The 26,305-nt window shown below is 73.5% G+C and overlaps 2 protein-coding genes across 3 annotated transcripts in view; one reads left to right on the forward strand and one right to left on the reverse strand.

Annotated features, from left to right (window-relative positions):
• Window positions 1-17,784, reverse strand: part of DNMT3A (DNA methyltransferase 3 alpha) — a 42,740-nt gene extending 24,956 nt beyond the window's left edge. For both annotated transcript variants that reach the window (XM_075497577.1, XM_075497576.1), the window contains exons 1-2: window positions 17,650-17,784; window positions 12,218-12,322 (exon numbers count right to left, since the gene is read on the reverse strand). In XM_075497577.1, coding sequence (XP_075353692.1) covers window positions 12,218-12,322; window positions 17,650-17,718 — 174 coding nt within the window. In that variant the 5' untranslated portion in view covers window positions 17,719-17,784. The remainder of the gene's footprint in view (window positions 1-12,217; window positions 12,323-17,649) is intronic.
• Window positions 17,717-25,230, forward strand: LOC142407892 (uncharacterized). The gene is made up of 2 exons (XM_075497578.1): window positions 17,717-17,884; window positions 24,646-25,230. Exons 1-2 carry the CDS (start codon window positions 17,717-17,719, stop codon window positions 25,228-25,230), a joined length of 753 nt encoding a protein of 250 aa, XP_075353693.1.
• Window positions 25,231-26,305: the final 1,075 nt, after the last annotated feature.

Here is a 26,305-nt window from a genome sequence, read left to right on the forward strand (position 1 = left end):
AGGATGAAGACACAGGGACATGACATCATCAGTACCAGGACACACTGCCACGACACCCTTAGGACCAGGACACACAGCCATGACACCCTCAGGACTAGGACATGGTGCCATGAAATCCTTAGGATCAGGAAAAACCGCCATGGCACCCTCAGGGCCCGGACACAACAGCATGGCACCCTCATGATGGGGACACACAGCCACGGCACCTTCAGGACACACTGCCATGACACATGCAAAACCAGGACATGGAGCCTGGTCCTCAGGACCAGGACACGCGGCCACAGCACCCTCAGGACTGAGGTACGCAACCGTGACGCCCTCAGGACCGGGACACCACGCTGCGTCACACAGCCTGGCAGCTGACCCCCACTACCCAACGACATATTCCCTTCAGCTCTTAAAGGGGGGCTATGGGAAAGACGGGGACAGACTTTTTAGCAGGGCCTGAAGCAATAGGACAAGGGGTGATGGTTTTAACCTAAGAGAGGGGAGATCCAGACTAGAGATAAGGAAGAAATGTTTTACGCTGCGGGTGGTGAGACACTGGCCCAGGTTGCCCCGAGAGGTGGTCGATGCCCCGTCCCTGGAAACATTCCAGGTCAGGTTGGCCGGGGCTCTGAGCAACCTGCTCTGGTTGAAGATGTCCCTGCTCGTGGCAGGGGGCTGGACTGGATGGCCTTTAACGGTCCCTTCCCACCCAAACCGTTCTGCGAGTCTACGATATTGCATGCCATGTAACGCCACGATCAGCAATCGAGCGGATTTGGTTTGGGAGCGGAGGGGGATTTGGGAGCGGATTTGGGAGCGGAGGGGGTTTGGGCGAGTTAGACATCTTTTGCTCAGGAACTGGCTGGTCTGCCCATGGGTGGTGAGTGATGGCCTTTGCATCACCTGGTTTCTTTTGTTCTCTTTCCCTCTTCTGCCACTTCTTCTCTTATTTAACAACCCTCATCCCAACCCACACGTTTTCTTGGCTTCCTTTCTGCTTCCCCTGTCCCACTGGGGGTGGGTGGGGGAGCGAGCGAGCGGCTGTGTGGTGCTTAGCTGCTCTGCCGGGGTTAACCCACAACATGGGTCACCGTCACACATGGCCATGACACCCTCAGGACCAGGACACATGGCCATGACACCCTCAGGACCAGGACACGCAGCCATGACACCCTCAGGACCAGGACACATGGACATGACACGCTCAGGACCAGGACACGCAGCCACGACACCATCAGGACCAGGACACATGGACATGACTGACACCCTCAGGACCAGGACACATGGAGGTGACACCATGAGGACCAGGACACAGAGCCATGGCACACTCAGGACCAGGACACACTGCATGGCAGCTTCAAGTCCAGGACAAGTAGCCAAGACAACCTCAGGACAAAGACACATTGCAATGACACCCTCAGGAACAGGACACAATGCCATGGTATCCTCAGAACAACACCACATCGACATGGAGCTAAACACAGGGATGTGACACCCTCAGGACCAGGACACAATGCCATCCCACCCTCAGTACCAGGACACAACATCGTGACACACTCAGGAGCAGGACACACCACCGTAACACCTTCAGGACCAAGGCACGCTTCCATGGCAGCCTCAGGAGCAGGACACACGGACATGGCACCCTCAGGACCAGGACCATCTGCCAAGGCACCCTCAGGAACCAGGACACTGAGCCACGGCATCCTCAGGACCTGGACACACCACCATGGAATCCTTAGGATCAAGACAAACTGCCATGGCACCTGCAGGACCTGGACGCATTTTCATCATAGAATCACGGAATGGTTTGGGTTGGAAGGGACCTTCAAAGACCATCTAGCCCAACCCCGCTGCCATGGCCAGGGCCACCTTTCACTAGACCAGGTGGTTCAAAGCTCCATCCAACCTGGCCTTGAACACTTCCAGGGACGGGCATCCACAACTGCTCTGGGCAACCTGGGCCACTGTCTCACCACCCTCATCGTAAAACATTTCTTCCTCATGTCCAGTCTAACCCTACCCTCTTTCAGCTTAAAACCGTTGCCCCTTGTCCTGTCACTACAGGCCCTGGTCAAAAGCCTTTCTCCATCTCTCTTATGAGCCCCCTTTATATGTCGAAAGGCCGCAGTAAGGTCTCCCCAGAAACGGGGGACACAATGCCACGGCACCCTCAGGACGAGGACACAAGGATGTGACACTACGAGGACCCGGATACACTGCCATGACACCCTCAGGACCAGGACATGGTGCCATGGCATCCTCAGGACCAGCAGACATGGGCATGACACCCTCAGCACAAGGACACAATGGCACAGCACCCTCATGACAAGGACACACAGCCATGGCACCCTCAGCACAAGGACACAATGGCATAGCACCCACAAAAAAAAGGACATGGAGCCACAGCCTCATCAGGACCAGGACACACAGCCACAGCACCCTCAGGACCAAGATACACAACCATGACACCCCCAGGAGCAGGACACAACACCATGAAACCCTCAGGAGCCGGACAGGCTGTCATGACACCCTCAGGACAAGGACACACTGCCACAACATCCTTAGGATAAGGAAAAGCAAAGCCATGGTGCCCTCAGAAGCAGGACACGTTGCCGTAGCACCCTCATAACCAAGACACAACGCCATGACAGCCTCAGGACTAGGACATGGTGCCATGAGACACTCAGGAGCAGGACACAATGCCATGACAACCTCAGGACAACGACACATGGCATGACACCTTGAAGAGCAGTATATACTGCTACGGCACCTTCTGGAGAAGGACACAATGCCATGACACCTTCATGGCCAGGACAAATGGCCATGAAACCCTCAGGACACTGGACACACAGATGTGACACCAGGAGGGCCAGGAAATACTGCCATGGCACCTTCAGAACCAGGGCACAATGCTGTGACATCCTCAGGACCAGGACATATGGACGTGACACCCTCAGGACCAGAAAGGACTGCCATGGCACCCTCAGGACCATGACACTCCACCATGGCAATCTCAGGACAAGGACACAGTGCCATGACGCCCTCGGGACAAGGACACGCTACCATGGCACCCTCAGGATCAAGACAAAAAGAGGTGATGCCATGAAGACCAGGACACAGAGGCATGGCCCTCTCATGACCAGGACACATGGCCATGGCACCCTCAGGTCCAGGACACACTGCCATGACACTTGTCAGCTGCAATAACACCCTCAGGACCATGACACAAAGACATGGCATCCTCAGGACCTGGACACCGGGACATGACACCCACAGCACCAGGACAGAAGTATGTGACACCACGAGGACCTGGATACACTGTCATGGCACCTTCGGGACCAGGACATGCTGCCATGACACCCTAAGGAACAGGACACACTGCCATGACACACTCCGGACCAGAACACACCACCGTGACATCCTCAGGAAAAGGACACGCATCCATGGCGTCCTCAGGATCAAGATCCAAGGATGAGGACCTGGACACAATGCCGGGGCACCTTCAGGACCAGGACAAACTGCCATGACACCCTGAGGACCAAGACGAAACGGAGATGACACCATGAGGACCAGGGCATGGAGCCATGGCACTCTCAGGACTAGAACACAAGGCCACGGTGTCCTCAGGACCAGGACACAATGCATGGCAGCTTCAGGTCCAGGATAAGTGGTCAAGACACCCTCAGGACCAAGACGCACCTCCACGGCACGCTCAGGACCAAGACGCACTGCCATGACACCCTGAGGAGCAGGTCATTTTGCAGTGAACACCCTGAGGAGCAGGACACAACACCATGGCACCCTCAGGACCAAGACACAAGGGATGACGCCATGAGGACCTGGATACACTGCCATGACACCCTCAGGACCAGGACAAGTGTCCATGAAACCCTCAGAACCACCACACAAGGCCAGGACACCCACAGGAGCATGACACATGGCCATGACACCCTCAGGACCAGGACAAGTGTCCATGAAACCCTCAGAACCACCACACAAGGCCAGGACACCCACAGGAGCATGACACATGGCCATGACACCCTCAGGACCAGGACAAGTGTCCATGAAACCCTCAGAACCACCACACAAGGCCAGGACACCCACAGGACCAGGACAAGCGTCCATGAAACCCTCAGAACCATGACACAAGGCCAGGACACCCACAGGAGCATGACACATGGCCATGACACCCTCAGGACCAGGACAAGTGTCCATGAAACCCTCAGAACCACGACACCCGCAGGAGCACGACACACGGCCATGCTACCCTCAGGACAAGGACAGACCGGGATGTCACCTGGCCATTCCTGTCCCCGTGTCGGTGAGGACAGCCCCCGTGCCGAGGGCACGCTCGTGCTGGCTGTCCCGCCCGTTTCGCCCGTGCTGCAATGCCGCGGCACGGGGCCAGCGTTGGGTCCCCCTCGCTCCCGCCTGTCCCCGTCGGCGTCGGGGACGCGGGGCCACCCTCCCCAGGACGGCGGCGCGTGTGCGCGCTCGTGCGCGACAGGCGGAGCCAGCCACCGCGGCGCGCGCACGTGACGGGAAGGGACGAGGTGCGCGACGACCGCGCGTGCGCGCACGGCGGCAGGGACAGCCCGTGCGGGTGTTCCTGCGCGTGTGTGCACAACGGGCAGAGCTGGGGACCGCGACGAGCGTGCGTGTGCGGGCGACAGGCAGAGCCGGGCCCTGTGACAACCCCGTGTGCGCACGCGTGTGCAAGCGTGACGCGCGGATGTGGCCCACAGCGCGTGCGAGTGTGAGAGTGAGAAAGAGTGTGACGGGCACAGCCGGGGCCCGTGACGTGCGTGCGCGTGTGTCAGACGGGCAACGCCAACACCCGTGGGCGGGTGTGCGTGTGCGACAGGCCGTGCCAGCGCGTGCGACAGGCGGTGCCGGCGCCTGCAGGAAACGTGCAGCCGGCCCCGGCTCGCGAGTGCAGCGGCAGAGCGGCGAGCGTGCACGAGCGTGAGACACGGGGGAGGACCGTCTGCGCCGGCACTCGCCAGCACGCCAGGCCCGAGCGCGCGCCCGCGTGACAGACAGCGCCGGCGTGAGCACGGCAGACGGCGGTGCCGAGCGCGCGAGCGAGGCCGCGGGGCCGGGGATGGCATCGCTGGTCCCCCGCCATGCCGCCGGCCCCGGGGAAGCCGCGTGGCACGGCACAGGCCGGTGGCGGTGGGAGCGGGAGCGGAGTCAGAGCGAGAGGAGCGGCCCGGCTCGGCGGTTTCCGTGGCGAAGGAGAGTGAAAGTGCTGCTGCGTCACTGCGACAGCCAGCGCCGAACGCGCGGCGCAGCCGTGGCGGGGTGGGCTCTACCTCCGCCGCTCGCCCGGGCCCCGTCGGCCCCGCTGCCACGGTGCCAGGGAGCGCTCGGCCCCCTCCCAGGCGCGCTCCTGGGGGCTGCGGGCTCACCCCGTGCCACCCCCCCGCACCCGGGGCTCGGCCCTCGCTGGCACGGCACAGCGGAGCCGTTCAGGCGCCGGCACCGTCCCCTCTGGAGACCCCGGCCGCTGCCCACGGGCGTGGGGTGCCCATCCCGGCCTCACCGCAGCTCCCCCAGCGCCGGCGGCCAAACGCCCGCAGACGGAGACCCGCGGGCGCTGCCGGTGCCTGCCAGTGCCGCGGGGCCGGGAGCTGAGGAGGTGGCACCGGGCCCCGTTTCCTGTGCCCCACGCTGGCCTCCGCGAGCTTCTGCTCCCCGAGCCCCGTGCTTGCCCCTGCGAACTGGTGACGCCTCCGCGCGCTCGTGCACCCCCAGCCCCACGCCCGCCTCCACGCCCCCGGCCCCCCGCGGCCCGGGCAGAGGCTTCGGGGGAAGCCGGGAGCATCGGGGGCTTCGCGGGGTCCCAGGGACAGAGGAAGAGGACCCGGCATTGCTCCCAGCCCGGCCATGCCCAGCCCGGCGCGGCCAAGGCACGCTGGCACGCACGGGGGGGGGCAGGCAAGCCCTGCCTGCTGCCCTGCCTGCACCCTGCCTGCCATTCTGCCTGCTGCCCTGCCTGCCGCCCTGCCTGCCGCCCTGCCTGCTGCCCTGCCTGCACCCTGCCTGCCGCCCTGCCTGGGCCGGAGCAGGGCCCCCCACCTCCGTGGCAGCGACGCCAGGAAACGCGTCCGCGCTGCGGGGACAGGCAGCCCACCGGCACCTTCCTACGCTGCCGCCCCACCTCCACCCTGGCCCTCCCGGCTCCCCGTGGCGCAGGAAGGCCGGGGTGCCGGGGCGTGCGGCGCGGGGCTGGCGCGGCGCCGGGGCGGCACGGAGGGGAGCCAGCTGCAAGGACCGTCCTGCCTGTCCCCAGCGGACTATGTGTCCCAGGATGCACCGTACGGCGGCAGGGTGCCAGGGAGCAAACGCCGAGCTGCCAGCCAGGCTTGGCGCGAGCCGGGGTGCCCGTGGTGCTGCCGGAGCGCCCGCGGTGCTGCCCGCCCTCCCCTGCACCGGGGCCGCCGGGAAGGGGGCCGGGGAGGGGGCGCCAAGGCCGCGGCACGGGGCGGGAGCCGTGGGGGGGCGGCGGGTGGCAGGGGAGCCTTCGCCCTCCGGAGCTCCCCGGATTCGCGCCGCCGCCACCGCCGCCCGCTCCCCGCGGGGCGCAGGAGCCCCCTCCCCGGGCGAGCCCGGCGGGCGGCGGGGGGCGCGTGCCGCTTACCATGGTGCATCCCCTCCGGCCGGCGTGCGGACCCCCGTCCGGCAGCCGCCCGCCCGCCCGCGCCGCGCGCCTCCTCCCTGCGCCGGCGGCCGCGGCCCCGCGGCGGCAGCGGGCGCTTCCTGCTTGGCCCGGCCGCCCCGGCTCGCTGGCAGAAGTCACTTCCTCCGCTCGCTCGCTCGCTCGCTGGCCCCAGCCCTGCCGTGCGGGGGGCCGGGGCTGTCGTGCGGAGGGGCCGCGAGCGGAGCCGGGAGGGAGGGGACAAGCCGCCCCACAACCCGCGGCGGGGAAGGGGCTGACGAGGCAGGAGGAGGCGTCGGGGGCCGGGGGGACCCTCGCGGGGTGCCCGGCAGCGCTGGCGGGGAGCCACGGCCACGCCAGCCCGAGGCCCACGGGGACACGGGGACCCGCTGCCGAACGCCCTCCCGCTGTGCCGGGCTTGCACCGCGCAGCCCCCACCGCAGCGGTGGCTGTAACCGGGCCGGCCCCGCTCCCACCCAGCGACAGCGCGGCGGTGGCGTTTGGGCCGGGGACGTGCACGCGCCAGGGCGGGGGCCGCCGCACGCCCCCGCGCTGGGGACACGCAAGCTGCCGCCACCGGCCCCGGGGTGCCTGGCACCTCTCCCCGTGCCGGACGGCCTCCCAGCTGCGGCAGGCGGCAAATCCTGGTCCCTGTGGAGGGCACGGCTCAACCGAGCGGAAACCGTTGCCGTCGGGAGGGCGGAGGTGTCGTGCCAGGCTGCCGCGCAGGAGCTCCCGGCCGCGAGCGAGGGCGTGCGCGGGACGACGGCGGCTGAAGGACAAACCTCGGCGTGCCCGGCCGACGGACGCCGCAGCCCCAGGAGGCCTGGGCACCGACCGCAGCGGTGGGACGGGCCACGGGGACGCCGCGGTGTGCCTGGATGCGGCCCTGGAGCAGCGGAGGGAGCCGGCACCGTCAGCGAGATGGATGCCGGAGAGCAAAGTCCCCGGCTGGCAGAGGGGAGGGAGCCGCCAGCACCGCCGGGGACCGCGCCTGGGCCTTGCACTGGCTCTGGAAGGGATTGCGCGGCGCACGCTCCGCCCGCGTCCCCCCGTGCCCGCACACCGCCGGCACCCAACCACCCCGGCTCGGCGCGGCCGGGGGGCTCAGAGCGGGAGCTGCCGGAGGGGTCGGAGCTGGCTCGGAAGGGGACGGGGCAGCCCGGAGACTCGGGTGAACCGCAGCGGGGCTCACGGGCTGCACCGCGGCCCTGCACCCCGGGGCTCCCTGCCAGGGGCTGCAGCCGGAGGAGCGAGCGGGGCCCCGTCCCGCACCCCTCACGGGAGCAGGCGGGGGGGCTCGGTCCCCGCAGCGCGCCCCCCTCCCCCTGCCCGCCAGCACCCCCCGGCTCCCCCCGAGCCGCGGCAGGAGCCGCCCTCCCTTGGGGTCCCCGGCTGCCGTCCCCCCCAGCGCGGGGCCGGGGCCGGGCTGCAGCTTGCGGCGGGGGCCCAGCCGCCCCCAGGCCCGCTCCCGCCTCCCGCTTGGGGCCGCATCCTGGACACCGCGCCGAAAACAATCGCAGGGGCTGCGTGGGCTTCCCGGGAGGAAACGGGAAGGCCGGCAATGTGCTCCGGATTAGGCGGCTGCAGGGGCTGGCGGAGGCGCGGCGGCGGGGGGCTCGGCGCGGCGGCGGGGGGCTCGGCCCACTCCCCCGGCGGGACGGGGCCCGCGAGGCCACGCAGGCGTAGGGGCGGCGGTGACACGGCGGCACGCGCTCCCCTCGGGGCCGCGAGGCCGTGGCAGCGGCACGGGCGCTAACCATCACCGCTGGCCCTGGGGCCGGGGAGTGCCACCCTGCCGGGACCACGCAGCCGTGCAGGAGCCGTGCAGCCCCCTCCCCGCGCAGCGCCGTGGCCGAGCGGAGCGGCCGGCGGTCGCCGTGCCACGCGCGCGGCCCGCCGGGACAGGGACGCGCGGCCCACCCGGCACCGCGGCCGGCGTGCCCCGGCACCGCACCCATCCGAAACCGGCCTCCCCACGCCCTCGCGCCTCCGGCCCCTCAACAGCCGCCCCCGCCAAACCCGGCGCCCCGGCTCCAGCCCTGCTGCCGCTTCCCTACCTGGGTCGGAACCGGACCCCGGCTCACCGGGTCCTCGGGGCCACCGGCACGTCCCGGGGCTGCCGCTCGGACGCCGCTGCCGGGCCGGGGAGGCGCAGGGGAAGGGGAGGCCGGGACCCACCCGCGGCCCTGCCCCTCCCCGGCCGCCCTGACGCCCGTCCCCGAGGAGGGCCCGGCGGCGGGTCTGCCTTCCTGCCCACCCACCCGCTTCCTCCGCGCCGGCCGGGCCCTGGGAACAAGCGCGGCCTTTCTCCCGCTCCCCTCCCCTCCGCTGGGCCCCCGCCAAGGACGCTGCTCCGCCGGGAGCCCGCGGGCTGGACGGCCCCGTGCCGGCCCTGCCGCCTCGCTCGCTGCCGGGGGGATGCCGGCGGGGCCTCGGCCGCGGGGTGGGGGCTGGCCGCGCCCGGGACGCGTGCCGACGCCGGGGGCCGGTCCCCGCAGAGGGACGGGGGACAGCCCCGATACACCGCGGCCCTCGGGCACCTCGCGCCGACCCCGGTCCCGGAGCACCGCGGCAGGTCCAAACGCGCAGGGTCCCCGCCGAGGCCGGGGCGGCTGCCAGGCGGGGGGACAGGGGACGGGGCAGCCCCTGGGCCGTGCCCCCTCGGCCAGGGGGAAGGTGCCGGGGGAGTCGCTGCCGTCCGCGGCACCACCCGCAGAGTCACTGGCAGAGGGGGTGTCCCGCTGCTGAGCCCCCGCCGTGGCTGCGGTTGCGGGCACCGGTCTTGGATCCGCGGCACGGCACGGTTTGGCACGGCACGGTTCAGCACGGCACGGCGTGGCGCGGCACCGCGCGGCACGGCGTGGCTCGACGTGGCGCGGCGCACCACAGGAACGCACGGTACGGCTCGGCACAGCTCAGAACGGCACGGTTCGGCGTGGCGCGGCACGGCTCACCGACACCGTGATACCCGTCCCTGCAGGGCTGTCCCCAGCCGGACCCCCTGGCCGCCCCCTCGCGGGGCGGGGGTCCGGGGGGCCGCCCGCCTCGGCGCCGCAGGAGCAGCGTGCCGGGGCAACGCCGCCCCGGGCCCCGCTCACCGGGCCGAGAGCGTCACGGCCCGGGCAAAACACCCCCGCCCCTGGGAGAAGTGAGGGGCCGGTTACTCCTGCCGGCTCCTGCCAGGCTCCGTCTCTGCCCGTCCCCACGGCCGCTCCCCAGCACCGCCGCCCCCAGCTCCGGCGCGGGCAGGCCTGCCCGCAGCGGGCATCGGCATCTCCTCCTCCTGCCTCCCTGCCGGCTCCTGCCCGTCCTCCGCACCCCGCTGAGCCCCCTGCGGGACCCAGCCCTGACGGGGGTCCCAGGGCCGAGCTCCCCGCCCCACGGGCGCACCGGGAAGGGGAGGCAGCAGCAGCAGCAGCAGCACGGGTCCTCGGTGCCCAGACCCCACCGGCCCCGCGTTGAGCCCCCCGCGCCGGTGAGCCCCGTCCCCAAGCGGGGCACACGTCCCTGCCCCGGGCGCGGGCCGAGGCGGGCGCTCGGCACCCTCCTGCAGCACATCTGCCTGCCGGGCCCCTGCAAGCAGGGGCTCGGGGACCCTCGGCCGGTCCCCAAGGAGCCAGCCCGCTCAGCCAGGGTCCCCGTGCCCTGCGCCAGCTCCCCTCCACCCCGGCCCGGTGCCCCTGGCCGGGGGCCGCTGCCGCAGGCGCCAGCGCCGCGGGGCTCTCCAGCGGGGAGGATATTTTTAGCAGCCTACACCCGGCCGGGGCTTTCCCCGGCCTCCTGGCAGTGCCCGCGGGGCCGCAGGGCTTGCCAGCTCCGCTCGCTTGGCAGCGGGAGCTGCCGGGTGGCCGGCCGGCCCGGCGCTGCGCTGCGCTGCGCACGGGGCAGGTGCGGCACGCCGGAGCACGCAGCAAGCGCGCGCAGGACGGGCACCCGCTACGAGCCGGCCAGCTCCTCTGCCGGAGGAGGTGCCTGGTGCTGTGGCACCACCGCCATCCTTCCACCCGGCTCCGGACCCGCCATGCCGGAGGGGGCTGCCGGGGCCGCCGGCTCCGATAGCCGGAGACCTCCTGGTTCCCAGGCTCCGTCTGTTCCTGACGACTTTCCCCATTTGTTCCCGTGCCAGCATTGTTCTTCTACCGAAACGGCTGCCCCCACCCCGGCACGTACCTCCCGCCCCGTCAGATTTACAGCCAGTGCTCGGAGCCCGGCCGCCCGCTCCCCCACCGGCTCCCGGCCCGCGCCCCATCGCGCCCCATCGCGCCCCCACCCGCCCCAGGCGACGCCGTCCCGGCTTCCCTGGCCCTGCCGCCACGACAGCACGGATCTGGACACGTCCAAGCGCAGGATTAACCCCTTCTGCAGCCAGAAACCTTTGCAAAAAGGTTTTGCCGCCTTCCAGCAGCGAAGGCGCCGCGGCCCCGCCCGGCTCCCCCCAGGGAGCTCTGCCCTCTGTCCCCTCCCGCGGGGCCAGGGGACGGGGACGCTGCCCGAGCCCTGCCTGCGCCCGGGCGCAGGGTGACGATGCGCACCTCCCCTCCGGGGCTTCGGCACCAAGAGGCGCCTCCGCTCCTCCTCTGAACGCTGAATTCACGGCGGCACCAGCAGCCGGCGGCACGGCGTCCGGCCAGCCGACAGGGAAGAAGCCGCCGTGGCTCCTCAGCTGGCACCATGACACGCCACGGCTCGGGAGGGCCGAGCCACCGCCTCCACGAGTCCCCCCAGGCCCCCGGGGCCCCACCAGAGCCGGCTGCTGCCCAAAGCCCCGAGCACCCCTCGTCACCCCGCAGCACCCTCCACGGGCACGGCAGCCTGCGAGCACCGCGGTGCTCTCTGCGCCTGCCCCTCGGCCGGCGGCACCGCCGGGACCCCCGAGGCGCTCCCCGGCATGAGCCGTTCCAGCCGCTTTGGCGCACGGCAGGCCGCGATCCCGGCTGGCTGTGCGAACGAGCCGGGAGCTCGCCGAGCCCCGCACGCTTACGAGCGGGCATCGCCCGCGCGGCGGGAGCCGGGGAAGCCGGCGGGGGCTCGGCCCCGCGCGCCCACATCCGCCTTGTTATCGCGGCTGCTGGCCTGAGCCCGAGAGCCCTGCACCATCGCCCGGGGAGCCGGGGGCTCCGCTCCCCGCGCCCAACCGGCCCCGGCCGCCGGGGGAGGGCCGAGCGGCTCGTGGGGGGGCGCGCCAGCCCCCCAGACAGGGAGCGAACGCACGGCGGGGCCTCGACCAAAGCTGCACCGAGCGGAACGCTGCTGCCACCGGGCACGGGAGGGGCTTGCCAGGGGCCGCGGGGAGGGGGCAGCGCTGGGGGCCGGGGGGGGGGGACGCTCCCCTCCTGCTGCTCCACCGCCCTCGGGCTCTCCTCCAGCCGGAGGCTGCTGGGGCCGTGAGCGAGCAGCCGCGTGCCCCGGCACGCAGGGGAGGCGGGCCGGCCCGCGGCACGCCGGGAGCCGTAGTCTCCCGCCAGCGCGGCGCGTCCGCCAGGCGGCGGGGCAGGACGGCCCCACGGGGGGACGCCCCGCTGCCCCCCACCTGGCCCCCGCGCCCGGCGCCCGCTGGCTCACCTGGGCATGCTTGCGCTTCCGCCCAGGCCGCCCGGCTTTCCTCATGGGCGTCCCTGGCTCCTGCTTCTCCTCCTTGCTCTGGTTCTCCTCGGGCTCCTCTTCCCCCTGCGAGCCGGAGACAGAGAGGACGGTTACGCTGCCGGCCCCGGGGCCGGGCAGCCCGGGGTCCTGGGCACGGCTTCGCTCCCACTCGGCACAGGGATCGCTGGCACCATGGGTGTACCGCAGAGGGCCGTGCGTGGCCGGGCACCTGACCGGCAAGGCAGGAGCGCTGCCGGCGTCACCGGGCCGGCGGTCCCCAGGGCACCATTAGAAGGGCGATCGCGGCTCCTGCCAGGGCTCGGGCTGCGGTGCGAGCCGCCGTGGGCCTGGGCGCCTTCACCGCGTCAGCCCTGCCGCACCGTGGCTGGCTCAGGGGTACATGCCCGCTCCTGCAACCCGCCGGAGCCCCGCGCGAGTGGGGCTGGGGGCTCCTGCACTGCGGCATGCGGAAAGGGCAGCGTGGACCCCACGGCACGGCACGGCACGGCGGGCCTGCCGGGAGCCGTGCAGCTCCCTGGGGTCGAGGGCAGGCAGCAGGAGCCAGGGTGCCCTCGGAGCAGGCAGGCAGCTGCCTGCTTCACCGCGCCACCCCCAGCGCAGGCGCTTCGGGGGGCCACGCGCCCCTCTCCGTGCTCTGCCCCGGAGCAGCTGCCAGCACCCCGCCACCCCGTCCCCCCTTCCCCGGCACCGCGCCCCAGCCCCGGGCGCTGGCAGGGTGCACGCGCCGGCACGGGCGGCAGAGCGGGAACGCGGCCCCGGGAAATGAACCTGCTCCCCGTGCCGCGGTCGCAGCAGCCGCCCGAGGCCCGCGGCGTGCCGGGGGGCCCGCTCCCTGCTCGGGGGGCCCGCGCCCGGCGCCGCGGCACGGCGGGGGGACGCGCATGCGGGGCGAGGGCTGCGCGGGGCCCCCGGCGCGTCCCGTGGCGGCGGGGCCGGTTTCACCTGAGCCCCAGAAGATCCCGGCGGCGGCAGCCAAGGCAGGAAGAGGCCGCGGAGGGGGGAGCAGGGGAAGGAGGAGAGGCCGGCGGGGGGCTGGCGAGGGAGAGGCCGGGGAGGGGATGGGGCTGGCAGCCAGACAGCGCCGACATCCAGCTGCACTCGCGCAGCCCCGCAGCCGCGGCAGGCGCCAGCCCCGGCCGCATTCCTGCCCGCTGCTGCCCTCCTTCCCCCTGGGCTGGGGCGGTCGCAGGCAGCGCTGCCCGCAGCACAGCCGGGCCGCAGCCGGCACATCCCCGCTGGGGTCCGGCCCAAAGGTCCCGCGGGGTCGGGACACGCCGTGCCCCGTGGCTGCGGTGCCCCACGGCCGCGCTCCCCCAGACCAGCTCCCCCTGGGCCGCCCACCGAGCCCAGCCCAGCCTGCGTCCCCCGCGCCCCTCGCTGCCCGACTCCCCCCGCCTGCGGCCATGCAAGCGGGATCGTGCGGGAGCCGCGTGCCGGTTCGTCCCCAGCCGCTACGGCGGCCTGCCGGGACCGCGCTCGCCACAGCCCCGTCGCCGCGGGCCACTCGCCCGCGCGCGGGGCAGGACAGCCAGCCCCGCAATGACCGTGCCCGGCACCGGCACCCGCCGGCCCCGTGCCACGGGCTGGGAAGCCAGGGCCGAGCAAGGAGAGGCGGCACCTCGGCACCCGGGGGCTCAGCCCCGGGCCGAGCCCCGCTCCCCACGCAGCCCTGGGCGGAAAGTTTTGGGACGGGTCCAAGGACGACGTCAGGATCACGGTTCCAGCTCCGTCCAGGCGCAGGAGCCAAACGGGGTCCCCAGGCGGGGATTCCCGGGGGCCCCTGCCCCGCAGGCCCACCGCACCTCGCCGCGCGCGAGAGCCGGCTGGGGGGAGCGGAGCGGAGCCCCCCCCGCCACGGCTGCAGGGACCCACCTTGCCAAACCGCGCGGTGCTGCGCTTTGTCCCCGCTGGAGCCGCAGCGCCGGGGCGGCCGAGCCGCCGGTCCCCGTGGCGAGGCTGCGCTTCAGCCAGCTCTGCGGGGAGACGAGCAGCTCCTGCCGCCGCCGCCGCCAGCGCCGGGGCACCCGGCAGCGCCGAGGAGCCCGCGGGGCCCAGCCCCGCTCCCGGCAGCAGGAGTGCCATGGCAGAGGCGAGCCCTCCGACACCCGTCCCTTTGCCCCCAGTGCCACCCTGGCGCCCGGCACGCGGCTCCAGCCAGCTGACTTTGGCCGGGCCCCGGTGGCGTTCACGCTGGATGCAAAGGAAAGGTACGGCAGGGCGACGAGCGCGCGGCGCCGGCACGCGGGCCGTGCCGGGCAGCCAGCCCTAGCGTGGCCGGGGGAGGACGCGTCGGTGCATCCGGGGAGCACCTGGTGGGTGCTGGCAAGGTGAGCGGGGCTCCGGGGGTGCTCTGCAGGGTCCTCAGGCAATGCTGTCTCTCTGGGGGGCTGCAGGCCCCTGGGGGGGGTCTCTGTGCTGCCCCAGCCCTGCCTTACCGCCCGAGCGGCAGCCGTAGGCGCTGCTGCGATTCCTCCCACGGGCTGGGTCTGTCCCGGCGCAGCCCTGTGCCGCAGAGGTGGCGCTGGGCACGGTGACGTGCCGGCGACAGCAGCGGCCGGCTCCTCCCGTGGTGCGCGGGACCCCCGGCGCTGCCCCCAGCGCAGGCCCGCAGGACAGGCCCCCCCCCGGCTCGGTGCTCAGCCCGGCCGGCAGCGTGGGCCGGGGCCAGGGCTCCGTTCTGCTCCCCACGCCGCTGCGCGCGCCCAGCGCCCGACGCGCCGGCGGGGCAGGCGGCTGGCGGGACGCTGCAGCGGGGCGGGGGCGGCGGGGGTCCCCGCTGCAGAGCCAGGAGGTGCCCCCAGCGCGCACGAGGACGAGGCGAGCTCCCGGCGAGCCGTCCCCACCGCCGCAAAGCCGGGGCAGCCCCGCCGCAGGGCTCGGCGGGGCCCCTGCCCCACTGAGCCGGGGGACGCGGGGCCTGGGGCAGCGCCGGGCCTGCAGGGACCCCCGGGGCACGGCCAGCACCCCAAAAGCAAGGCAGGCGCAGGAGAAGCAGGGATGCAGCCTGGGCACGAGCAGGGCTGGTGCAAAGGGCCGCGAGGGGGATCTGCTGCCGCCGGCCCGGCGCAGGGGTGCCGGTGCTGCCGCCCCTCGCTGCCTGCAGCCCGCTCGGAGCTGAGTCATCTCCCCATAAATCACCCCGCTCCCCTTCTCCCCGGGGCTCGGCCAGGCGCGGGGCCGCATGGCGCGTCCCTGATGCGCCGCGCTCCTGCGCCGCTGCCAAGCAACAACCCAGAGGGAAACCACCGCCGAGGAGGAGAGCTGCTGCATGACGCAGTGCTGGCTCCGCGGCCGCCGCGCCGGGTCCCAGCTCCCGGCTGCACCGGGCTGGCGGCAGGGCGGGAGCAGGAGCCGCCGGCAGCCACGGGAAACCGGCCCGGTGGGGCGGGAGAAGGCGGGCGCGGAGACCCCCCCCTCGCACGGGAGCCGCAGCCGAGCCTTGCCGGGTCTGTGCTGAGAGCAGCCGGCACCAGCACGACCCACCGTGCTGCGGGCGTCGAGGGACGGCCTCGTCCTCCCGGCCCCGCAGGCAGCGCGCGTCCCTTCGGCAGAGGTGACCTCCGCGCGTGGCCGCGGGGGAGGCGATGGTGCATCCCGGCGGGGTCAGGCCGGGACAGCGCTCAGCTGGGCGCGCTCACGGCGCGCTCGCTGCCAGCCCACGTGGGTCGCTGGCACCCCGGGGACCGGCACCGGTCCTGCTTTCGAGGGTGAGCCGGGCTGCACCGCAGTCGCCGGTTTCTCCCACGGCTCTTCCCCGCCGCCTGCCCCGTGCCGCGGTCCCGCGCCCCGCTCTTCAAGTCGGCTCTGCCCTGCGCCTCCAGAACCGCACCAAAACACGGGGTCGGCTGCTGCGTCCGCCTCCCGGGGGCTGCCCCGCCGCCTCGCTCACGCTCCTGGTGCCGGCGACCCGCACGGGTGAGCTCCGCCACGTGCACCCGCTCCGGCATAACCCGCCGCGGGAGAAAGCACGGGACCGACCGACCGACCCCTGGTTTACCCGTCCCCCCCAGCCATACCACGAACGCGCCGGGCGCTTCCCAACGGACACACGGGTCGGCCCCTCCAGCAGCCAGGAGCGACGGCCGGAGGACGGGGAGCACCAGCGCGGGGACAAGCCAGCCCCGACCTGACGCGGGAGGCACGGCGCGGCTGCCAGGGCCGAGCCGGCCTGGAGGAACTCAGATGACCCTGACCCCGCGCTGCCCGCAGCGGGACGGCGTCCAGCTGGCCGCCGGCCCCGGTCCCCACGCCTTGAGCAGGGCAGGCCCTGCCCCTGTGCCCGCTGGGACGCTTCTCCTCGCCGCAGAAGAGCGATGCTTTTGCCGGCACCGGCAAAGGGAGCGGCCGCACCAGCCTGGCATGTCCTTGCGTGACAGGGACGCCAGGGAGCACCGAGGACGCGGTCAGAGCCTGCCACCCGCCCTGGCTCAGGCCTCCCAAACCCAGCGCAGCCCCTCGCCTGCCCTGCCCTGCCTCCGCGCCGCGCCCCCAGACCCCCGGCCCGGCAGCGGGCAGGGCGGTTCGGGGGGCAGCCCTCCCCACAGAGCCGCTCTCTGGCTGGGGAGGCAGCGGGGGACACGTACCGGGGATGGGGGTCCGTCCGCCGGGGCCACAAGCCCCTCGCACGGTGCGGCGACGAGAAGGCGAGCGTACACCGCGTGCCGCCCGGCACGGGAGGGGTTCCCTCCCGAGCCCGAGCACCGCGCGTGGGGAGGCAGGAGCAGGCGCGGGGACCCCGGAGCCCCCGCGGCAGGTGGGACGCCCGGGAGGGGGCAGCAGGACTGGCACGAGGGCTCGAGCCTGGCAGCGGCGGGGCTACGGGGCCACCTCTCGATGCACGCCCCACATCCCCCTCCCACTGCCCCACAGCCCAGGACGCACACCCACCACCCACCCCATTGCCACCCACCCAGCCCCAGAGCCGGGGCAGCCCCCAGCCTTGGGGATGCCCCCCCAGCCCTGTGCTCTCTGCCAGCATGGCAGCCCCCTCCCCGCAGCCGGGCTTGCCCCGGCCCTGGCCGCCGCCGCGAGGTGACAGCAGGTCTCCGCTTCCCTGTCCCCTCCCCGCGCTCCCCCACCGCCAGGAATAGCTCAATCCACGCTAATCCTGGCTGCGGCTCAGGGCTCCCCCCGCCCGGCTCCGCGCTCGCCACCGCGGCGAGGGGGGGAGCGGGGCTGGCATGCGGCGGAGGGGGCCCCGCACCCCCTTTTCCTGCACGTCTGCCAGCCAGCGTCGGCCAGGAGCGAGCCGGACCCCCGGAGCCCACCGCTGCCCCAGCACTGGCAGGAGCGATGCCAAGCCCAGTGACGGGGACAGCTGCGGCGCGAGCAGGGCCCCCCCGGCAGCCCCCCACCTGCCGAGAGCCGGCAGAGCCGCGGCGGGACCCTACCTTGTGCGTGTCGAGCGCCTCACGGTTCGGAGCGGGGCTGCTGGCGTCGAGGGTCCCGCTGGATGGCATGGTGGGGAGCGAGGGCGGGCGCCTGGGACCGTCGCCTCTTCAGCACCAAAGGGGACCCCGCCGCCGCCACGCTCCGGCTCTCTGCGCCGAGGAGGGGGTCCAGGAGCTGTCGCCCGCTGCAGCAGCCAGCCCCTGCGTCCCGCCGCCTGCCTGGATCCTCCTGCCCCTGCGGGAAGCAGAGAGGGCCGGGGTGAGGGGGGAGCGCCAGCCCCACCGCCCGCCGCACCGCGCCCCGGCCCCCGGCAATTATTAACACGCCACAACCTTGACTCAGCCGGGCTGGGTTGCCGTTGTCCCCGGCATCGCCCCCGGCGGGTGGCCGAGCCCCGGCCCGCGCTGGCTGCGGGGTGCACGGTGCGGGGTGCACGGTGCGGGGTGCAGCAGCGCGGGGTGCACGGTGCACGGCGGGGTGCGGGGTGCGTGGTGTGCGATGCCGAGCGCGGCACACGCGGTGGGGTGCGTGGTGCACGCTGCAGGGTGCAAGGTGCGTGTTGCTCAGCGCAGGGTGCACGGCGCAGAGCCCGCGGCGCAGGGTGCACGGCACACAGTGCGCAGGGTGCACGGCGTGGGGTGCACGGCGCGGGGGGCACGGCGCGGGGCGCATTCTGCGGGGCGCACGGTGCAGGGCGCAGGGTGCATTCTGCAGGGTGCAGAGCGCAGGGCGCCCGGGGCAGCGCGTGGGGCGCGGGGTGCGTTCGGCAGGGTGCGGGGTGCAGGCAGGGCCCCGCGGGGCTGCGGAGGAGGCGTCAGCCCCAGCACCTGTTGCTATGGCAAACGCTGCCTGCATTAGCCATGGCCGAGGCTGCTGTTGCCTTTGGCACCGGAGCTGCAATTTGTTTCTAGAGCTTTCCAGCCGCAGCCCGTTCCCAGCCGGCGGGGTGGGGGGCTGCCGGGCGGGCAGGGCCGCCGCTGCTCGGAACAGAAACTCAAAACCCGACACGTTCCTCCCGTCCCCGCGGCTGCCTGCAGCCCGGGGCTGCCTGCGGGGCTGCCTGCGGGGCGGGGGGGCCCCCCCCCCGGGGCTGCGGCCTCCCCCGGCCCCGCAGCAGCGCCGCTGCGTGCGCAGGGACCCCCGGGGGCTCAGGGTGCTGTGCCGGGGGCAGGGGGCCGGAGGGTGGGAGATGGGTGGGAGCTCGGCCGTCCCTGCCCCGGCTCCCCCAGCACGGCCCCTCTCGCAGGCAGGGCTGGGGGTGCGGGCGCGGGGGGGCGGGATGGGGGTGCGGGGCGGGGGGGGCGGGGCGGCGAGTGGGGAGCGTGGGATGCAGGTGCAGGATGCGGGCTGGGGGTGCTGGGTGCAGGATGGGACCTGGAGGTGCGGAACGGGGATGGGAGATGCGGGCTGGGGGTGCTGGGTGCAGGATGGGACCTGGGGGTGCAGGATGGGGGTGTGGGAGGGAGGCGTGGGTGCAGGACGCAGCATGAGGATGCGGGGTGCGGGCTGGGGGTGCAGGCTGCCCCCCCCCCCCCCCCCCGCTCGCACGGCCCCGTGCCAGCCGGGGGAGCTGGGGAAGGGCTTCCCCGTCCCTCTCCTTCGCCAGCTCGGGGAGCCCCCGGGGGGAGGCCCCGGCCCCGGCCCTGTCCCGGGCACCGGCCCCGCCAGCCCGTGCCGCGCCGGGCCTGCCCGCGCCTCTGGGCCCCCCCCAGCCCCTCTGCCCCCGGCCCGGCGCGCTCAGCCCCTGCGCCCGCCGGCCCCTGCCCTGGGCACCGCGGTGCTCCTCAGCCAGGGGCCAGGGCCGAGCACCCCGAGCACCCCCAAGCCGCCGCTCTGGGCACCCATCTCACGGCTGCTGTGCCGCCAGCACCGCGGCACGCGGCTCAGGACGGCACGGCCATGCCGTTTGGCACGGCACGGCACGGCACGGCGCGGCGCGGCACGGCGCGGCACGGCGCGGCGGTGGCACCCTGGCCCCGCGTCCCTCCCTGCGAGCTGCCTGCCCGGGGTGCTGCCCGCGGGCCCGGGGCCGGTGGGGCCCCCTGCCCTGCCCCGCCCCGCCCCGCCCGTGGCCCCCGGAGCCCCCGGCCCCGCTCCCCACCGCGCCGTGCCTTGGCAAAGCCCCGGCTGCGGGCGCAAGGAGCCGCGCCGCTGGGAAGGACCTGGGGACACCCCGGCTGCACCCCGGGGGGACCCCCGTGCCCGAGGGCACCGCGGGCTGCTGGCGGCCCCGGCGGGTCCCTCCCCGGCAGCCCGAGAAAACGGCTCGGCCGCCCCCGGCCCCGCCGCCCCGGGGTCCCCCCGGCAGCCCCGGGCCGCCCCGCTCGGCGCTGCCGAAGGGCCAGCTCGCGGGCTGCGATTCGCCTCCAGCGACCGCGGGCTTCAACCGCGCTAAAAACGCCTGGGCTGCGTACAGACCCCGCGGCAGCCCCGGGCCGGCGACCGCCGAACAAAGACGGGGAGAAGCCGGCGGCACCGGCTGCCTCCCGCTCCCCCAGCCCCGCCGGCGGCCCCGCGGGGCGAGCGCGGCCCCGCGCGGGTCCCACCGCGGCCGCCGGCCCCAGCCCCGCTCCCCCGCGCTCTTACCCGGCCGAGGCTCGCCCACCGCGGCGGGGCGGGACGGGACGGGACGGGACGGGACGGCCGGGGCCGCGGCGCCGTGCCCCCGCGCTAGGCCGCCGGGAGCCGCCTCCTCCCGCAGCACCGGGGCATCCCCTCGCCGATGCGGCGGCGGCGGCGGGGACGGCCCTTCGCCCGGCGCTTGCCGCCGAGGCGCGGGGAGGGACTCGCCGCCTTCCCTCCTGCCTCCCTATTTAACCGCCCGGGCTGACCTTACGGCTGACGGCGAGCGGGGGAACGGCAGCCCCAGCCCGCGCCGCGCCGCTCCCGCACGGCAGGGCCCCGGCGAGTCACGCTCGCCGCACGGCAGAGGCGTTTCGAAGTAGGTTACCTGCGACGGATGGATGAGCCACGCGGCGCTGACAAAAAAAATTAACCCCCCCCCCCCCCCCCCCCCCAACCCGCCTTTTTTATATTTAGGGACCTCGCCGGCACCCGCCGCTGCCGTGCCGCAGCCGGGAACCCGCAGAAACCCAAACGGCCATTTTAGGTGCTGGCGAGCGGGGTCCCCTCGGCCCCCCGCGCCGGCGGCGGGTGACACCGCACCGCGGCCCCCCCCCCCCCGTCCCCGTCCCGACGTGACCCCGCGTGCGGCGCGGTGACACCCACCGGCGTCGGACGGGGCCCCTCGTGCCAAAGGCGGCGGGGACGCACGAGGGACCCCGTCCAAACGCCTCTCCCGTGACAAGTGCCGCAGCGTATTATTATTGTTGTTGTCACTTTGAGTCACCGCCACCCCCGGGCAGCCGCGCTCCTCCTCCTCCTCCCTCCCAGCACCGGGGAAGAAGTTCAGGATTGACTCAGAGGGGACGGGAGCCGCGGCCGTGAGTCACCCCCCACCCCCTGCACCCCCCACCCCTGACTCACGGTGGGGTGCTCCCCCCCACCCACAGCCCCCCCCCCCCCCCCCCCCGCGGCGTGGGTGCTGCTGGCAGGGGCAACCGGGGACGGGGTGGGTGTCCGTGTCCGTCCCCCCCCCCCCCCCAGGGCCCAAAATTCAGCCGAGCGGCGGCAGCTCCCCTGCGATCGCCTCCAACAGATGGTTGCGCCGAAACCACCGTCGCGGGCAAAGCGTTGACCTCATCCCCCGTAATTATAACTTACCAGCAAAATATTTGGCCACGCTGCTCGGGGGTGCACGTGGCGGGCAGGGAAGCGGCCGCCCGCCCGGCCACACGTGCAGCGGGCTCCTGCCCTCGCCGCAGCCGCCCGGGAGCCGCTGCCAGGTCCCGCCGGGCTTTCGACGGGACGAGGTGCCGGCAGTAGGCACCCTCCGCTCCCAAAAATAGACCAGGCACGGAGGGGGGACCCCAGGGGACCCCAGGCGCTGCACCCCGGGGAGAGACGCGCTGCGCTGCGCCCCGGGGAGCGATGCACGGCCCCGCGCTGCACCCCGGGGAGCCACGCGCTGCACGGTATTGCACCCCGGGGAGCCATGCACGGCCCCGCGCTGCACCCCGGGGAGCAACACGCTGCCCTGCGCTGCACTGCGCCCCGGGGAGCCACGCACTGCACCGTACCGCACCCTGGGGAGCCATGCACGGCCCTGCGCTGCTAAGCCACGCCACGAGCAAACCGAAACGCAGGCTGCAGCCCCAAGCAGAGCCAGATCCTGCAAAGCGGGAGCAGTAGCAAGGGCCGGGGTCAGACGAAACTGCCCGCGGGACGGTCACGCGCGTGGGAGACCCCAGCACCGGGATGTGGTGCCGTTTTGCGGGCGGGACAGTGCCAACCCGGCGGGGTTCATGAAGGAGCCACGGCCGAGCTCCCAGAGCTCCGGGAGCGCCTCGGCCGTGGAGAGCCGAGGAGCTCGACGCACTCAGCTTATCGGGGGAAAAAAAAAAAGGCCGAGAGATGATGTGATTACGGTGAGCAAGTGCCTCTGCGGGCAGAGCCCCGGGCACCACGGAAACCCTCCAGCCGGGAGCTGAGCTGGGGAGCCGGGGCAATTCAAACTGGCAGTCAGGTACGGGCTTTGAACTGGGAAGGGTGGTTAACCGCGGGAACAGGCCCAACCGGCAGCGGCGCGTTCCCGCGCGTGCCGAGCCCTGCGGCAGGAGCGCGGTGGGGAAACGGGATGGCGGCTCGGCTCGATGCCCTTCCCGGCCCCGGCTGCCAGGTTAGGTGAGTTTGCCCGGCGCGGCCCCACGAGTCGCTGCCCCGCGCCGCGCCGGTGGCACTGGCGGGAGTCCCACTCCGCAGGTCGGTTCAGCCGGCATTACAAACCCAAACCGAGGCACGGCCTCGGGGGCGAGCGGGTTCCTGCAGCAAACCAGAGAGCAGGCGACATCTCCGTCCCCGCGAAACCGCACACCCAAACACCGCTGGCTCCTCCCGTGGAGCCGGAGCCTCCGGGGCAAGCGTGCAGCTGGCACACGTGTCTCCTCGGCACACGCACATGCGTGCCGGCGGTTACCTGGCAAGCCGGCACGCTTTCCCCTCCGGGTGCTGCAGGGTGCCGCGCGCTCGCTTACGGCCCACCCTGCCCGCAGCAGGCAGGCAGGCAGGCAGGCAGCGGCCCAGGCAGGGCAGAACCCGTGGGAAGGCGTCGGGCAGGGACGCGCAGATGTGCGGTCCTAAAAATACCCGTACGAAAACCGCCACCTGAAGCTCCCCGAGCAGTCGCCCCGGCGCAGCCCGGTGGCTCCGCGGCAGCCCCGGCAGCGAAGCGGGGGAGAAGCAGCGGCTGCCACCGGATCGCAGGCGTGGACGTTGCCCGTGCCCGGCAGCTCGGCGGTCACGTAGGCAGCCGGGGAAACGCACGGGCCGCGGCCTCGCCAACCGGCGAAGTGGCACGGGCACCGGCATCCCGCCTTTCCTCGAGAGGCGGCGGGCGCTGCGTGTCACGAAAAGAGGCTCCCGCTACGAAGTTTCGAGCTGACTCAGCACGAAAGGCCAGTGCAGGCGCGGGAGCTGCCGGGAGCAGCCGCCGGGTACGACAACGTCCACTCTCCCGCGGCTCGCCGCGGCCGCCGGCTTCGAGGGATTTGCTCGGGGCTGGTCCGGGTCTCCCCGTCCGGGTCTCCCCGTGGGGACGGGCGAGGGGCAGCCCCCGGCGCGGCCGGGCAGGACGCGGGCACCCGCCGTCAGGGCCGGCTCCTGCCAGCGCGCACTCGGTGCAGCAATGCAAGCACCGAACGCCAATCCCGTGGTGACACCGTCTACGTCACACAAAGGGACGTAGATAAATAAAGAAAGAGGAACTGAGCGAAGAGGAAAATTTCATTTGCCCACAGGTTCGCGCACACGAACACCCGCAAACGCAGGGGGAGAGAAAAAATAAAGCGAGAGCAAAGGGGGAAGCGAGCGGGCGGCCCCGCCGCGTCCCCGCCGGGGCCGGGGGAGCCGGGCAGCGGGCGGGCAGCGGGCGGGCAGCGCCGAGCGCCCTGCCAGGCCTCTGCCCCCGCCGCCCCCTCCCCGCCCGGGGCCGCGGCCCTTCTGCCTCCGGGGGGGGGGGGGGGGGGTCTGGGTGCAAAAATAAAACTTTCCGCAGGCGCCATCAGCCCGACCCCCGCACCGCGGCCGCGGGCGGGCAGCGCCGGGCCGGGGGCTGCGGGCGGCGACCCCGCGCCGGGCGGGCAGCGGGCGGGCAGGGGCAGCCCCGGCTCGCCGGCCCCGGCAGCCCCGGCGGGGGGCTCGTCCCGGGGGGCTCCGCTGCCGGGCGCCGCGCCGGGGCCCGGGGGGGCGGGGGGGGGGGGGGGCGCACGGCGGTGACAGCCCCCGGGCGGCCTCGCAGCCCCGGAGCGGGAGCGGGAGCGGGCCGGGCCGGGGCCCCGCGCTGCCCTTCAGCCGCCCGGCGCGGCGCTCAAGGACACGGCGGCGCCGCGGGGCGCGGGGGCCGGGCCCGCCGGGCCGCGCCGCCGCCACCCCCGCCCGCCGAGCGGGGCCGGGCCGGGCCGGGAGCGGGGGCGGCCGCGGGGGGCCGGGGGGGGGGAGGCGACGCGGGCCCGGCCCGGCGGGTGGCGGCCCGGCCGCTGCCATGTTTTCCTGCTCGGCGCTGCTCCCCCCACCCCCCACCCCCCCCCCCGGCCCGGCCCGGCCCGGCCCGGCCCCGCCGCAGCCCCCGCCCGCCGCCGCGACGCCCCCGGGCCGGGGGGGTGGGGGGGGGAACACACGGACACACGGGGGCGGGGGTGTCCGCGGGGGGCGCGGGCCGCCCGCCGGGCTCTGCGGGCCGGGCCGGGCCGGGCCGGGCCGAACGGAGCCGAGCCGCGCCGAACGGAGGCGAACCGAACGGAACCGAGCCGAGTCGTGCCGAACCGAACCGAGCCGAGGCGAGGCGAGGCGAGGCGAGGGGAGGCGAGGCGAGGCGGGGGGTGCCCCGTCCCGGGGGTCCGCGGGGGCCACCCGTGTCCGCGCCGCCGCGGGGCCGTTACCTGGGCCGGTGCGGGCCCGGCGCGCCGTGCCGAGCCGTGCCGAGCCGTGCCGAGCCGCCGCCGCCGCCGCCGCTGCGCTGCCCGGCGAGGCCTCCTCCCGCAGCGCCGCCGCCTCCACTGCAGCACCGAGCCGCGCCGCCCGCCGCCCGCCCGCCGCGCGGTCCTAGCGCCCGCCGGGCCGCGCCGAGCGCAGCCCAGCCCCGCCGGGCCGGGCCGGGCCGGGCCAACGCAGCCGCCGGCGGAGTCGGGCTGGGCCGGGCCGGCGGGCTCGGGGCTCGGCGGGGCCGGGCGCGTCCGGGCGGCGCCGGGCCTTGCCGAGCCCGGCGGAGCCGCGCCGTGCCGTGCCAAGCCCTGCCCTGCCGTGCCGAGCCAGGCCACGCTGGACCGGGCCGAGCCGGGCTGGGCCGCCCCGAGCGTAGTCAAGGGCCGCGCAGTATCAAGCCAAGCTGGGCCGGGCCGAGCCGAGCCGAGCTGGGCTGGCTGGTGCGGTGCCGAGCCGAGCCGAGCCAAGCTGAGCCAGGCCGGGCCGGACTGGGTCGAGCCAACGCGGGCCATGCCGTGCCGAGCCGGGCCGGACCACGGTGAGCCAACCCACTTGGCTGGACCAGGCCGAGCCAGGCCAAACTGAGCTGCGCCACATCGTGCTGGGCTAAGCTGGGCTGGGCCAAGCTGAGCCAAGCCCAGCAATCCCGTGCAGTGCTGGGCCAAAGCCACCCTGAGCCGGCCTGAGCCCAGCATCTCTGAACTGTGCTGGGCAGGATGGGGAGGATCCAAGCAGAGCCAGCCCGTGCCGAGCAGTGCCACGCCAAGCCAAGCAGAGCCAGCCCGTGCCGAGCAGTGCCAGGCCATGTCGAGCAGTGCCATGCCAAGCCAAGCAGTGCCAGCCCGTGCTGAGCAGTGCCATGCCAAGCCAAGCAGTGCCAGCCCGTGCCGAGCGGTGCCACGCCAAGCCAAGCAGAGCCAGCCCGTGCCGAGCAGTGCCAGGCCATGTCGAGCAGTGCCACGCCAAGCCAAGCAGTGCCAGCCCGTGCCGAGCAGTGCCACGCCAAGCCAAGCAGTGCCAGCCCGTGCCGAGCGGTGCCACGCCAAGCCAAGCAGAGCCAGCCCGTGCCGAGCAGTGCCAGGCCATGTCGAGCAGTGCCATGCCAAGCCAAGCAGTGCCAGCCCGTGCCGAGCAGTGCCACGCCAAGCCAAGCAGTGCCAGCCCGTGCCGAGCAGTGCCAGGCCATGCCGAGCAGTGCCAGGCCATGTCGAGCAGTGCCATGCCAAGCCAAGCAGTGCCAGCCCGTGCCGAGCAGTGCCATGCCAAGCCAAGCAGTGCCGTGCCCGGCCGAGGAGCACCAGGCTGTGCCGTGCCAAGCTGTGCCGTGCAGTGCCAGGCTCTGCAGCACTGTGCAGTGCCGAGCTGGGCCATGCAGGCTGCCCAGGCCGTGCCGTGCTGAGCCACGCATGCCAAGTTGAGCAGTGCCATGCAATGCCGCGCTATAAAGACCATTGCCACGCCAAGTGGTTTCATGCCGTATCGGGCCGTGCAGGGCCGTGCAGTGGTGTGCAGTGCCAGCTGGAGCAGTGCCATGCCAAGCTGCACGGTGCTGTGCAGTGCCGCGCACTGCCGTACAGGGTCAAGCCACGCAGTACTACGCTGTGCCAAGCGGGGCCA

The sequence above is a fragment of the Mycteria americana genome, chromosome 3 (assembly GCF_035582795.1).
Source record: "Mycteria americana isolate JAX WOST 10 ecotype Jacksonville Zoo and Gardens chromosome 3, USCA_MyAme_1.0, whole genome shotgun sequence".
NCBI lineage: Eukaryota > Metazoa > Chordata > Aves > Ciconiiformes > Ciconiidae > Mycteria > Mycteria americana.